Here is a 13,167-nt window from a genome sequence, read left to right as displayed (position 1 = left end):
GAATTAATGCAGTAAAACCAAACAACAATGACTGTTGTCCATTTTAGATAAAAAAACAATAAACATAAAGTAATGAATGGGATGTGAGGGAGTAACAGAAAGCCATTGGCCTATCAAGGCTACTCTCTGATTTACATTCATTACTGAATTTCTTGATATAAAGAATATGATTTCTTGATGTGTTGTCAACAAAACCAATTTGTATTGTTAACATGAGGCAATTTGTGATATCAAGAAGGATTGCTTGATATCAATAAATTTGATTAAATGAGAAAACAGTTTCCTATATATGTATAACACCCAGGGGAGCATTTCATCAATATATTTGTCCCAAAAGTTGTCAGATCTGACAAGTTTCCTTCATTTTGATTGGATGAGAAGTACCGTTACTGTGGTAGCTGTCGAGTAATTAAGACTTTGTTGACCAATGTGGTGATGTCTTATATACCGTACACAACTAGACATTTAAGTGCGACTCATATTCTGTTGCAATTTTACAACTGATAGATCAACGTTAGTTATAGCAAATCAGATTAAACTTCTTGTTTCAAGAAGCAGATAAGCAATCAACCACTAATTTGCAATTAACTGCAATAAATATGATTGTTTTAGGGACCAAAAATAGACTTGCAATTGATCGCAGGTTTCTTGCAACGCCCCATAAGTCACACTTAAATCTTTGTGAAACACCCCCCCCCCCCCCCAGGTGTGATGGCCCTTTAATCAGGCTGTTCACAGGTCAAACTGTGACATACATTCCTCCTTGTTTACCCATTGGGAGTATATTTCACTAGCTTCCTGAAAGAGGTTGCTTGTTGATTTCACCAAGCATGAGAGTTCATTTCACTCTTTGTTAGGCAGATGGAATGTGGAAAAATGCATTCCTTTGCTCATTTTATTGTAGATTTACATGGTTATCTTTCCCTTGGGGTAGTCTACATCCATGAGCTACCTGCAGATTTCTTTTTTAAATTGGAATATTTGATCTAGCCTAGATAATTTATTACATGTTGTGGTTAGGTGCAATTTCTTTGCAGAGCCATCAATCATACAATATACAAGGATAGAAACAGTAGATTTAAAAGTATGCTTTCTGCGCTCACATTTATTCCATGAGTATCTTCCATTTGATTCCATTTGAAAAAAAGGAAAAGGGTCACTAAAATCCTCAACTTGGCAATGTATTCGAGATGGCATAATCATTGTTATCTAAAGAAATTTACCACATTTGAATTTCTAAAGCATTTGCAATTTTTTCTTTTAAGAGCTGTGAGCACTGTTGTTGCGACCTTACATGGTGGAAATGTGCTCTATACAATTCCCTATAGTATTATCATTATTAATTACTTTTGCATAAATTTCATAAGGAAAAATAGACAAAAATCATTTTTGTCATATGATGGATTAAAACTGATCAAATATGGCTACAGATAATTAATTTTGTTTAATAGGATAAAGTGTGCTCAATTTGATCCTAACCAGGAAATTTTAGAGAGTTATATATGCAAAAGATGAGCAAATATATTCTTAATTATCATTACTAACCATTATCGCAAAAAAAGAACCCCCACCTTAAAGTAGGAAGCAAAAGGGAGAAAAAATGTTTATACATATTTTCCTCATAGTGATCATTTATAGGGACATATCATTTTCAAAGAAATGAGTCATTCTAAAAAGATTTCTGAAGGATGTAAAATTTCAAAGGTAAAATAAAGTAGTTGCAGCAAACAATTATTTCATGAGAACATTTTTAAAATCAAGATTAACTGCCACCATATTATCACAGATTGAGATCTGGTACATAAACCTATCTTTGTGAAATCACGAAATATTAACTGAAAACTGACCACACTTATGATCACCAACACAGAAGGGCATATATGTGGGACAGTGTATTAATATTGCTTGGGAAAATACCGGACATTTGATGGAACTCCATGCTTATTTTGCTCATTTCTCAACAATTACACATTTTCTTCCAGAGTAATTTTTGAAAATATTTTGTACTTATACATACATATTCAAACACCTGGGTAGTCATTTTATTGGATTCTGTTTGAACTCATTTTGAGACTGTTACCACAACTGACATTACTAATTAAGTAGAGATCTCAACAATGTAAGATATTAAGAAGGTAGTTATGGTTGAGGTACAGTTAAACCTTAAAATGACTGGGGGGCCATGATCGCCCCCCCCTCGACGCTTCGCGCGATATTTCTGAAACGCAAAAAGATAGTGCTGCAAAATTTTATGACTTTTTTCTTTAAAGTCTCGCGCAACTTTTGAGACCAAATTCGCGACATACGGGTATACCATCGCGACGTCACGTGACTTTTTATGAGGCAATGTCATGCCGAAAATGGCTCATTTTTATCTTTTGTGTACAAAGTCTATGGGAGATGAAATTCATAAAAGGGTGATTATTTTTCGTTCTAGTTGGTCAGCTTAATGAATTTAGGGTTTAATTTAGTTGTTAAATGGTCTGTAATAATTTCCATTGAAAAAACAAAAACAAAAGATGAAAAAAACAAAGAAATGCACAAGAAATTCATGTATATAAGGAAAAAAATTGGCTTTCACAATATTTCTTTGTGATTTGTAATTAGATTACAAAGATGACTTCTGCAAAAAAAGAACAAAATTTGAAGTGAAATAGGGTGTTAAATATGCAAATAATGTTTTCGGTGAATAAATTTGCATATTTTATTCATAATAATTAAAAAATAGTTATTTTCAGAATTTTTATTTTATACTAGCTTGTAGTTTATGTGGTAAAGAATGTGCGTGCCAAATTTCGGCGCGATCACGCTAACGGCGGCCGAGATCAGAAGGGGGGGGGCCATGATGGCCCCCCCTTCTGTCCTCAATACATCTCAAATAGCCCAGTCCTTTTAGGGTTAAGATCCCATTATATGTATTTATTGGCAGAACAATTAAAACAATTTCTTGTTTTTGTTTTCACACAGGTTTAAGAGGGGCTATTGCCTATGCTCTGAGCATGCACTTAGAGTTTGGCAATGATACAAGACATGTTCTCGTCACCACTACTCTGGTCATTGTCTTGTTCACAGTCTTAGGTTTGGGAGGATCAACTCTCCCACTCTTAAAGGTAAATTTTTATTTATTTATTTATATATCTATTTATTTATTTAATTCTATTATTTATTTATTTGGTATTATTTATACAGGGTAACCCCATCAGTAGTCAAATACTGTTGTACTTGGGGGCCCTGTATAACATAAAACAAAACAAAATTCAAGCATATATACAATACAAATGGAAAATACAAATCCTGAACATAAACAGATGGAAATTTCAGGTATAAATCTAATAAGATAAAATTGTGTATGAAATTGAGAACAATAATTTAAACCAGAGCTACAAGTTGAAAGCGATAGGGGAAAGAAAGATAGAAGGTAAGGATGAGTTGAGGTAGAAAGAACACGGCAGAGAGCTAGAGCGGGAGAAGAAGGCACATCACCATTTACACTATAATGCAATATTATAATAATATCTTTCTTTTATATGAGATTATATTACTTAATAAAGATATTAAAGGGAAAGTTCACCTTTATAATAGGTTGGTTGTAATGAATGCAGAAAATTATAGAAAAATATCTGTGAAAGTTTTTTTACAATCCCAATAACAAATATATGAATGTTTAACCTTGAGATTTTGGGACCTCATAGATGAGTAGCTACTCTGTATGTTGTGTGATATTGATTCCAAAACAAGTAAATTTCTATTAAAAAAAAAACCATGAAAGTGATTTTATTTGTGGGTTGGACAATTAACCAGACATATCATTTTATACCTCCTTCTATCGGAGAAATTTTTTCATTATGTTGCATTAAAAAAATTGAATTTGCCATCATCAACATCATCATCACCATCATTATCATCATCATCATCACCACCATCATCATCATCACCATCATCACCAGCATCATCATCATCATCAGCATTATCATCATCATCAACATCATCATCATCAGCATCATCATGTAATGTGTCAAATGATGACCTGCTTCCACTGCCCAGAACCGTGCCTGCAGGCATGGTAGGTTTGACACATAATTCGGTTAGACAGTTAAACACTTCATTGGATGAGCTAAATTTGTTATATCCTTTATATTTAATTTGTAGTGTATTGGAGCAGAAAGTAAATCAAAGAAGGAAATCTCACTCAGCAAAACAGAAGAGATGGTAAGTATATAATAGTTCCTGCAATTTCATGAAAAAAAAAATTCTTTAAGATTTGATTTGATTTATTTATTTACCAACAATATTCATGTGTTTACAGGTTATGAAACAAATTGCATAACAGTTGCACATACATGTATAAAAATACTATGGTAAATGGGACAGAAAATAGCACAAGTGCTAATCGAGCCTGGCCCCACAAATAATACAAAATGCATATTTAAGAAGGAAAAACAAAACAAAAATTTAAATTGCAATATATTCCTTGTAAAGGGTTGTCATCAACATTTTTTTTAAGTATCTTAATTGTATTAATTATCTACTGTAGACTTACATGTTGATGGTGTGCATTTATGAAAACAAATAACTTTTTAGAGAATTCCTAAAACTTTTTCTTGATTTCTTCAATTTTATTTCAACCGGTACTTTATTCCAGAAATTCTACCTAGAAAAGAAAGTGAAAACTGGCCTTGAGTTGTTTTTAGTCTTGGAAAAAAAAATCAAGGATAATAGCCACCATATCATCACAGATCTAGATATGGTTCAGTGACATCAATCTAACTTTATGAAAACATGAACTATCAGCTGACATATGATCACACTGAATATTACCTACACAGATAAGGACATTTGGGATAGTGTATTATTATTATCATTGCTTGGAATGCCCTGCTTAATGTTGTATGTGTAAATTTCCGTGTAGAAATAAAACCTGTATCTTTCATAAGTACCACTATGTATTATCTTGAAATGCCTGATATATTTCCCTCCCATTAGGGCAGTGCATTGGATGCTGAGCACCTCTCTGAACTAACTGAAGAAGAATATGAAGTGAACTACATAAGACCAGGTCTTAAAGGCTTTCTGAGATGGGACACCAAGTACTTAACACCTTTCTTCACCAGAAGACTCACAAATAAGGTAGGGTAGATGTAAATATACTCAAGGGATCACTGCGCTTTGCAATCGGCTGATTTAAAAAAAATCTAAAACTAAGATGAAACGTGTTTGAGTGCTTGTATTTGTCCTCAAAACAAACCCTGAAACACATCACAATATAGGATGAAAAACTATGATTGAGACTCGTAGCAATTTATTAGCCTGATTTTGAAATCCGTCTTTGAGAGGCATTTAGCTTGTGCCCTATTTTCTCAAAAAGCTTTGGTTTACATCTCAAAAGATTTAAAATAATTCCTGGAGGAATGATACTTTGAAACTTTTGGAGTGGTATTTTTACACTATAAGCCGTACGTTTAGCCCATTTCTAGAAATCAAAATGATAATTTTTTTAAATCAAAGTGAAATGATCAGTTTAATAGTTCTTACAGGGAGCAAATAATAGGTTACACAAAATTGCAACATGGATCCGGGCCCTGTTACATGAAGATATACAATCACTATTTACAGTATCTTTTTGGTTTGCCATTAATGGACAGTAATACTTAAATGTGTCATTGGTTTTATCCCCTTTCCGATCTGTGGCCCTGTATAGAACTTATGCATCGACGTCATGGTGCCGCCACCTCAGAGGCTTAAGCCATTGCCTTGCATGCGTTGGTGATCTGCAGCTGGCCCATCTCTGACAACTCTGTTTATGCACATTCCTATATCCTCTGAGGGAGGGCGCTATGAGATTACAATGTAACATGCATAAGGTCTATAAAGAGAAAATATATAATTAATTTTACACAGAAGCTGTAGTAAATTCAGTAGCAAACTGAGTACAAAAAGTTACAATTAACTATACTTGTTAGTTTTGTCTTTTTTCAGGCCCTCTTCCCAATACAGTAACTTAACTAAGCTATTCTTCTTGCTAAACTCTCAGTCCCTGTAATAGCAGTTCTAAGAATTATGCTTTCGATCACAGATTGTAATGAAATTATTAACAATGTATGCTCTGAAATTCTTCTCACAGGAAATCACCGATGGGCGTTACCAGATGCGGCAGCTGGCCAACCGGTGGTACTCTGAGGTGCGTGGCCCCGCGTCGGATACGGAAGATGAAACAGAACTGCTCGGCAACTGAAGAAATGAGATGACAGAAGTTGGAGTGTGTGAATATCTTGAACATGAAACGTTTCAAAGAGATCATAAGCTCATGTGTGAAGAGGAATTGCGTCATCCAGGAAGGTCAAAGGTCGCATCAATGTTATAGATAACTCCACGAAGGCATTCAGCCAAATACCCTACAGATGACTGGCTGGTTCAAATGATTGCATTCCACAGTTACAGTGCAAGTGTATAGAAAACTTGCTGCTATGCCTGACAGAGCTCTGGACAGCTCTGTGGTGATTATTTATCAACTAGTACAAGTTATTTTATTATTTATTCATTTTACTAAGTTATTTTTTGGTTGAAAACTGGCAAGAATTACTCATAGTAGTGATGAAAGCTCTTGCATTGAGAAGAATTTTGGAGATGCAGTACAGAGCAAAATAAAACAATGAACTTTGATAGAACACTACGTCAAATGACTGAGAATTGAAAATAGCCTAAAGCTCAAGGAGGGAATGTCAATTTTATAATAAAAATATCTATCAGGATCATAATAATTCTTGAGTTGCATAAGAGGCAGATACATGCACTTATAAATCTTGAATGACTATTATTGATCATCATGTGGGTTTTAAAAAGTTACAGGCAATTAAACTCTTTAAAAGTGCGAAGTACACATTTATAATTCCATTAGTCTGTGTGTGCAACTTTTTTGATAGACAGAGTAGTTTAATTTGGAAAGTGGCACTGTGAGTTTTTCATAGATGTTAATAGGGACTTTACGCACAGTGACACGGAATGAATACTGCAAAATGCAAAATTTTTCAAAACGGCAGTCTTGTCTCCGGACAAATGTCATTTGTCATTTATCTCTGGACAAATGACATATTTGCAATTTTTTGTCACTTCTGAAATGTTGGACGAAACTACTGGAATGATTCCCTGACCCTCGACAAAGACTTCTGTGTTGTTTGACTTGCAAGGTTTTGTTGCATTTAGATGATCAGGGCCCTGTTGCTTGAATATATATCACATGTCCATGCAATAGTACATTTTGGATGGTACATTTTGGATGGTAGGCATGTTGCACATTTGAGCTCCCATAGGCTCTTGCACTATTAGCTGAGTGGACCTTCCTCGAGTACTCTCTTTTATCCGTCTTGATTTCATTTGCGAGTGTGTGATCGCTTTCATTTCCATAAACTCTTTTCTGTGATTGTTTTACTTTAATAGGTATTTATGGTGCATACAATCTGAAAAAAATGTATTCATAGAATTCAAGTTTTTTAAAAGATAAAGAGTGAGAATACTTATAAATGCGGTGCAATGCAGTTTCCTTTGCTATTATGTGAAGTCTGTACTATACATTACATTTTCAGTTGTGTAACATTTCTATAATATATGCATATTTGATGCGTTGTTTTGTTGTCATTTAAGAAAATATATTTGTTTGCAGGGTATGAGAAGTATATTAATATAATAATATAATATAACAATAGCAGGGCCCGCTGGGAGAACAGTTTTCGGAACTGAAGCGGCTTCCCTGGGTAAATATACCTGTATTATTATTATTATTATTATTATTATTATTATTATATGCAGTAGTAAAGTCGTACTAAGATTAAGAGTACTTTTCCAATTATTTCTTATGATTTTTTTTCCTAGTTTGATGGTTCATCTGATATTTTCTGTTATTGTAATTATATGATTTAGAATGATGCTGAACTATTAAAAGCATCATGAAGATTTAAATGAAGAGCTCTTTCTTGAAATTAATGCATTCATGGTAACTCATACGTTATCTTGGGGTCTGTAAAACAAAACAAAATTGGGCAATAGATAATAGAGTTGAATTGAACATATGCTTGCATGGCCGTACACAGCGGGGAGGGAGGATGCAACATGGGCAGTTGCCCCCCCCCCTCCCCCCCAAAATTATGGAAACCTACATTTTTTATTGTAAAAAACTGCTCATGAAATCCTTCAATTTCACTTTAGAAAATGCAAAAGTGCCCCATAGGGCCCATAGGGGAAACAGTTAGTCCACGCTTCTGAACAGTCTCTGTTTCACTTTATTCATCAATATTAACAATGATGAAAATAGTATTTATATCATAATTCGGCAATGACATGTAAAAATAAAATAGTTTTTCACTTTTTTAGATTTTATGATAGAGTGTTAAAAGCTCTTTCTGGTGATCACAAAATCACTGTACCTTTGTACAAAAAAGATGATTATGAAAGGGCAAATTGCTGCCAAATGTCTATTTTGGCTAAAGGAAGGGCAATATGGGGTGTGCCCTTATTCCACTCAGAAAACCTCATGAATATATATATACCATAGAAAAGGCAATTTAAACTGGTATTTTTTTTGCAATCAATATTGTCATAGTGCCCTTTTACTTCCCAAACGACAATATGATGCCATCTATCGAGAATTAATGTCCGAGGTGCACAATATTATGATTTCCAAAGCTTTAGCTTAAGTTGGTGAATAGGTTGTCTCCAGGCACTCGATGAAAAGTCATCTCACTTCACCTAGGTTAAATGTAATGATACATGTATTTAGAACACCAACCAAAATGGATTCACCAATTATTGTATTATTACTCTTTGAAGGACTGTCTTGATTATTATTAGTATTTATGAGATTTTGAATGATTGCTGCAGTAAAATTAATTTCTTTTATCTTTTTTAGATAAATTGTGTTTTTAAATTTTTTTTCTTCATAAGAAGGGGATAATTCATAATAATATTTATTTTTGAGTTTATGGTATTAAGAGTTATTTTGGGAATGTAAAGTACTATATTGCTTCTACTTATATTTTTTGTCACGTTTTACTCATTCTTTATTATTTCATATTTGTCAGGAAAGTCCAACTATGTGTCCAATTTGAAGATTTTCTATGTCCTGTTATTGCATGAAACTGATGTTTATAATTATTGTTAAAGCAAAGAAGGTACAAGTAATTACCGGTTAAAGGGGGTACATGTATCTCACTGGACCTGCAACTAGTTTACGACTCCAGATTTGGCTAGTTGCAGCAAGATATCTTCAAAATATAAAGAAAATATCAACTAGAACAAAGTATTGAATATTAAAGAAAAGTATTTTTAATCTTAGATTCAGATTACGGTGCGCTGACAGTGGGGCCCCCTTTAAAGTGGCTCAGTATGTGAAAAATCTGAGTTTTATTAGTTCATGCAAGTATGTTTCTCTATAATTTTATACTAGTCAACCCTGGTGCTTCTCCTTACCCACCCACCGATTGCCACTCATGGATTTCATTTAATACCACCCGTTCTTTGCCACACCTCTTCCTCTTTTTTTTTCTTTTTTCCTTTTTTTTTGCAGATGAGTTAAATGGAATATCATGCTCAAGAATAAAAACAAAAATGTACTGCAATATATAACCTCATTGAAATCTAAATATTTAGATTATTGTTGTCAACATCTATTCGTCTTGAGAGGCGATGGTGTAGCGCAAGATATTAAATTTTCTAGAGTGGCTGCAGAGTGTCCCATTCTAGAGGGGCCAGCTCTAGAGTACTTCATACAGAAGTATGAGGTTTGTGCTTAATCAGATAGGCTGATAGGAATTCTGCCATTGCCTTTCTCCCAGCTCTTTTATCTGCCAGTTGAGCATTCTATGTGGCTCCGGCCGTCTTGGCACCTACATTCACTGTAGCTGTCCACGGTTGTCAACTCTTGGCTACATTTCCCTAAGTATTAACTGAGGAAAATGTAACTGAGAGTTTCCAGCTGTGGAAAGTTGGGGTCAATGCTGGCAAACTTGGGTGTCCTTGAAACAGAGTTGTGGTATTCCAATGGGACGAGACCCATCACTTAGCTCAGCTTGCAGCATATGCCTTCTGTGTAATCGTCAAATACACACTGGCGAAGCATGGAGAAGAATATCCTGAAAGCCTTTGAGTTTAGTAGGAAAGAGAATAAAGTGTAAATATCTTCATTTTCTATATTTGCCAAATAGTATACCATGAATTCTAATCTGTTCAAATGTTTTCGTACATTACAATATGAAGTCATATTTTGATAGCCATTAATAACACAAAGATAAGTATTATATCTTTCATAATTTATCCAATGTGTACACTTTGATATATCAATTACAAGCTATATCTTAACATAATTTATTATTTTTTTGTAGCCAGGCGCGGGGCTGTCACTTTATCGGTCATGCTAATAATCTGCTGTATATTCACTCGGTGTACAAGTAGTTGGTCTAACTTTTAGATTGTCTAACACCGCGCCACTTAGTCTACACTGTACATGGTCTAATACCAACTTAATATAATTCTAATTTGGTATAATGCTCAGTTTGTATAATTTCCACTTCATCTAACCCAGCCCCATAGCCAGGGTTTTCAATTAAAGGGGGTTCGCTTCCCTCTCTTCCTTGGCTGACAATTTCGATAAGTAAAAAAAAAAGGGGGAAAAATGGTAGTCCGATCAAAACTGTTGGGCATTTCATCTCCGAAGAATTTGACAAGCCAAAAACCTGTTTTCCTCCCCTATTTTTTCTTGCTTTTGAAAATTTAGGGGGTTCAATCGAACCCCCAAACCCCCTGGCTACAGGCTTGTAACCATAATATTGTGAGACCAAGTGTATTTACATGTATGATGAAATGGTAATATAGCCTAACAGGCTAATGGCAGTTAGATTGACCAACAGATTAGTAGACACTTTTGGTTGTTGACAAAGTTAGGATGAGACCACATTGGATTAGAAGAAATGGAAAGTAGAATGATGAAGTTGGTGTAGACCAATGTGTAATTTACCCCAGACTGATGATTGCTGCTGATTGCAAGTTAACTACGACCTTTGTCATCATTACCATGAATGATGTTTGATTTTTTTTAATAATCATAAATGTTATTTGCATGTTTATCAATTTTTTTGTTCTTGTTATGGTATCACTAATATTGGTTACTATTATTTATGAACATTCTTGTTTGTAACTCTTTTTTTCTTTCAGAATTAATTATATTAATTCTTTGATCACAATTATTTATTGTATATATTTCATTTGTATATCTTTATGATCAAAAAGTACATGAAGTAAGAGAATATAAAAACCATTATATTTAGATACAATATGGCACTGTCCACACTCTCAAATCAATATTTCACTTCTACTATTATTTGTCTAAATCTTGATTACTCAGTTGTATGCTTCAATACATTGTTTGACTTGTGATGTAATATATAACATTATCATTATAGTAATAGAGGGAAGAAATTATAATGGGGAAATAGGAAGCTTCAGGATTTGCTCGCAATGTCATCAGCTCAATGATATGCAGTCAGATTCTTTCATGAAACAAGGCAAGAATTTTGAATGCCTTTTTTTTTCTTTCAACTTTTGTATTCAAATAATATGATGATTTGTCGAAACCTGTTTTATTTGAATCAATTGATCCAGCTAGGGTCCTATTTATGGGATGTTTTGACCTGTAGCATGGATTGTATTACCAACAAACTAGACTAACATTTGAAGAATGAGTGCGAAATGACGGTTACACTTCGTAATTCCGAAGGTTCGTAATTCCGAAACACGTAAATTGCCTATACCTCGATGTTCGTTAATCCGAAAACGTAAAAGGATTCGTTAATCCGAACATTTGTGGCGTTATTCCGAAGGTTTGATAATCCGAATACGAAATAAGGTTTGATGTTCCTAAGGTTCGTTAGTCCAAAAACGAAATAAGGTTCGTTAATCATTTCTTTTTCGGACTAACGAACCTTCGGAATTACGAACCTCATTTCGTTTTCGGATTAACGAACCTTCGGAATTACGAACCTTAATTCGTTTTCGGACTAATGAACCTTCGGAATTACGAACCTTAATTCGTTTTCGGATTAATGAACCATCGGAATTACGAACCTTTGGAAATACGAACCTTCGGAATAACCGAACCTTCGGAATAACGAAGCTTCGGAATTACGAATGTATGCGGAAATGACAATGGCCTTGATCTGGATTATGTCCAGGGCATGGTTTCACTAAACATTAAAGAATACAATTAATGACATTTGATATCCACAATCTGATGAGATATCAGGAAATGCTATAGCTCTGATGATTTCGTGAAAGGCTGCACTGCTGATGTTCATTTTACCGTGGAGGCAAAAAAAGGAAAGCTCCATGGATTTACTGTGCATTGTGCAATCAAAATTTGCTGGTCAAATACTAGTATATAATACCCCTCATTTTTTTGAGGTGATAAAATGTACGAAAACAATATGGTACTAAGTGTATATACTTCAATTTCAAGATGAAATAAATTAAATATCTACTTTACACTTTGTTTGCTTTCTGAGATTGTTGTGATTATTATTTTTCAGCTTTTTATGAGTTAAGCATACATAGTGGTGATATGGGACTTAGGGTGTGTTTATGCTTCCATAATGAAAGTAAGCATGGACGCAGCCATGTTTTGGACTAATCACGTATGAAAACGCTGATTCTGGCCTGAAAAGTGGAAGCATAAACACGGCCTTAGATTGTGAAGAAAGTGTGAAAGGATTCTTTTGATTCTCATTTTAGGTCAGCTGTATGGAAATTTGCTTTTTACCAGCTTTACAAACATTTCATAAGATACAAGATGCAATGATGTAGTGATGATATCAAACTAAACAAACAAACAAAAATCCTATATCTTAGCGGTGACATGATGTTTGCTCCTAGAAAATTACCCCTGCTGTAGTTTCTGTGGAGATATATGGGATTGATAAGGGTTTTGGAATACTATAGGCATTATATTATGTTAAGGATGATATTATATGACTTGTGTTATTTAGCTCATATTAATGTACATGTATGCCATTGGAGCAATTGTCCTGAAAATGATATGTACCAAATATTTTTTAGCTCTCCTGCATTGGCATATTGCAATACATTCTTTGTATAGGCCTCAGTACCAAAAAACACAGAACAGGGTGC

At 34.2% G+C, this 13,167-nt stretch overlaps 1 protein-coding gene across 2 annotated transcripts in view; it reads left to right on the top strand.

The window, feature by feature from the left end:
• LOC129254194 (sodium/hydrogen exchanger 8-like) overlaps positions 1–9,627 on the top strand; it is a 33,638-nt gene extending 24,011 nt beyond the window's left edge. The window contains exons 12-15 of one of the 2 annotated variants that reach the window (XM_064094879.1): positions 2,968–3,110; positions 4,150–4,209; positions 4,984–5,127; positions 6,122–9,627. In XM_064094879.1, coding sequence (XP_063950949.1) covers positions 2,968–3,110; positions 4,150–4,209; positions 4,984–5,127; positions 6,122–6,232 — 458 coding nt within the window. In that variant the 3' untranslated portion in view covers positions 6,233–9,627. The remainder of the gene's footprint in view (positions 1–2,967; positions 3,111–4,149; positions 4,210–4,983; positions 5,128–6,121) is intronic. The other variant, XM_064094878.1, reaches the window with a different exon arrangement.
• The last annotated feature ends 3,540 nt before the right edge of the window (positions 9,628–13,167 follow it).

This window comes from Lytechinus pictus, chromosome 2 (genome assembly GCF_037042905.1).
Source record: "Lytechinus pictus isolate F3 Inbred chromosome 2, Lp3.0, whole genome shotgun sequence".
In the NCBI taxonomy this organism is placed as follows: Eukaryota; Metazoa; Echinodermata; class Echinoidea; order Temnopleuroida; family Toxopneustidae; genus Lytechinus; species Lytechinus pictus.
This window is presented reverse-complemented; position numbering and strand designations above follow the sequence as displayed.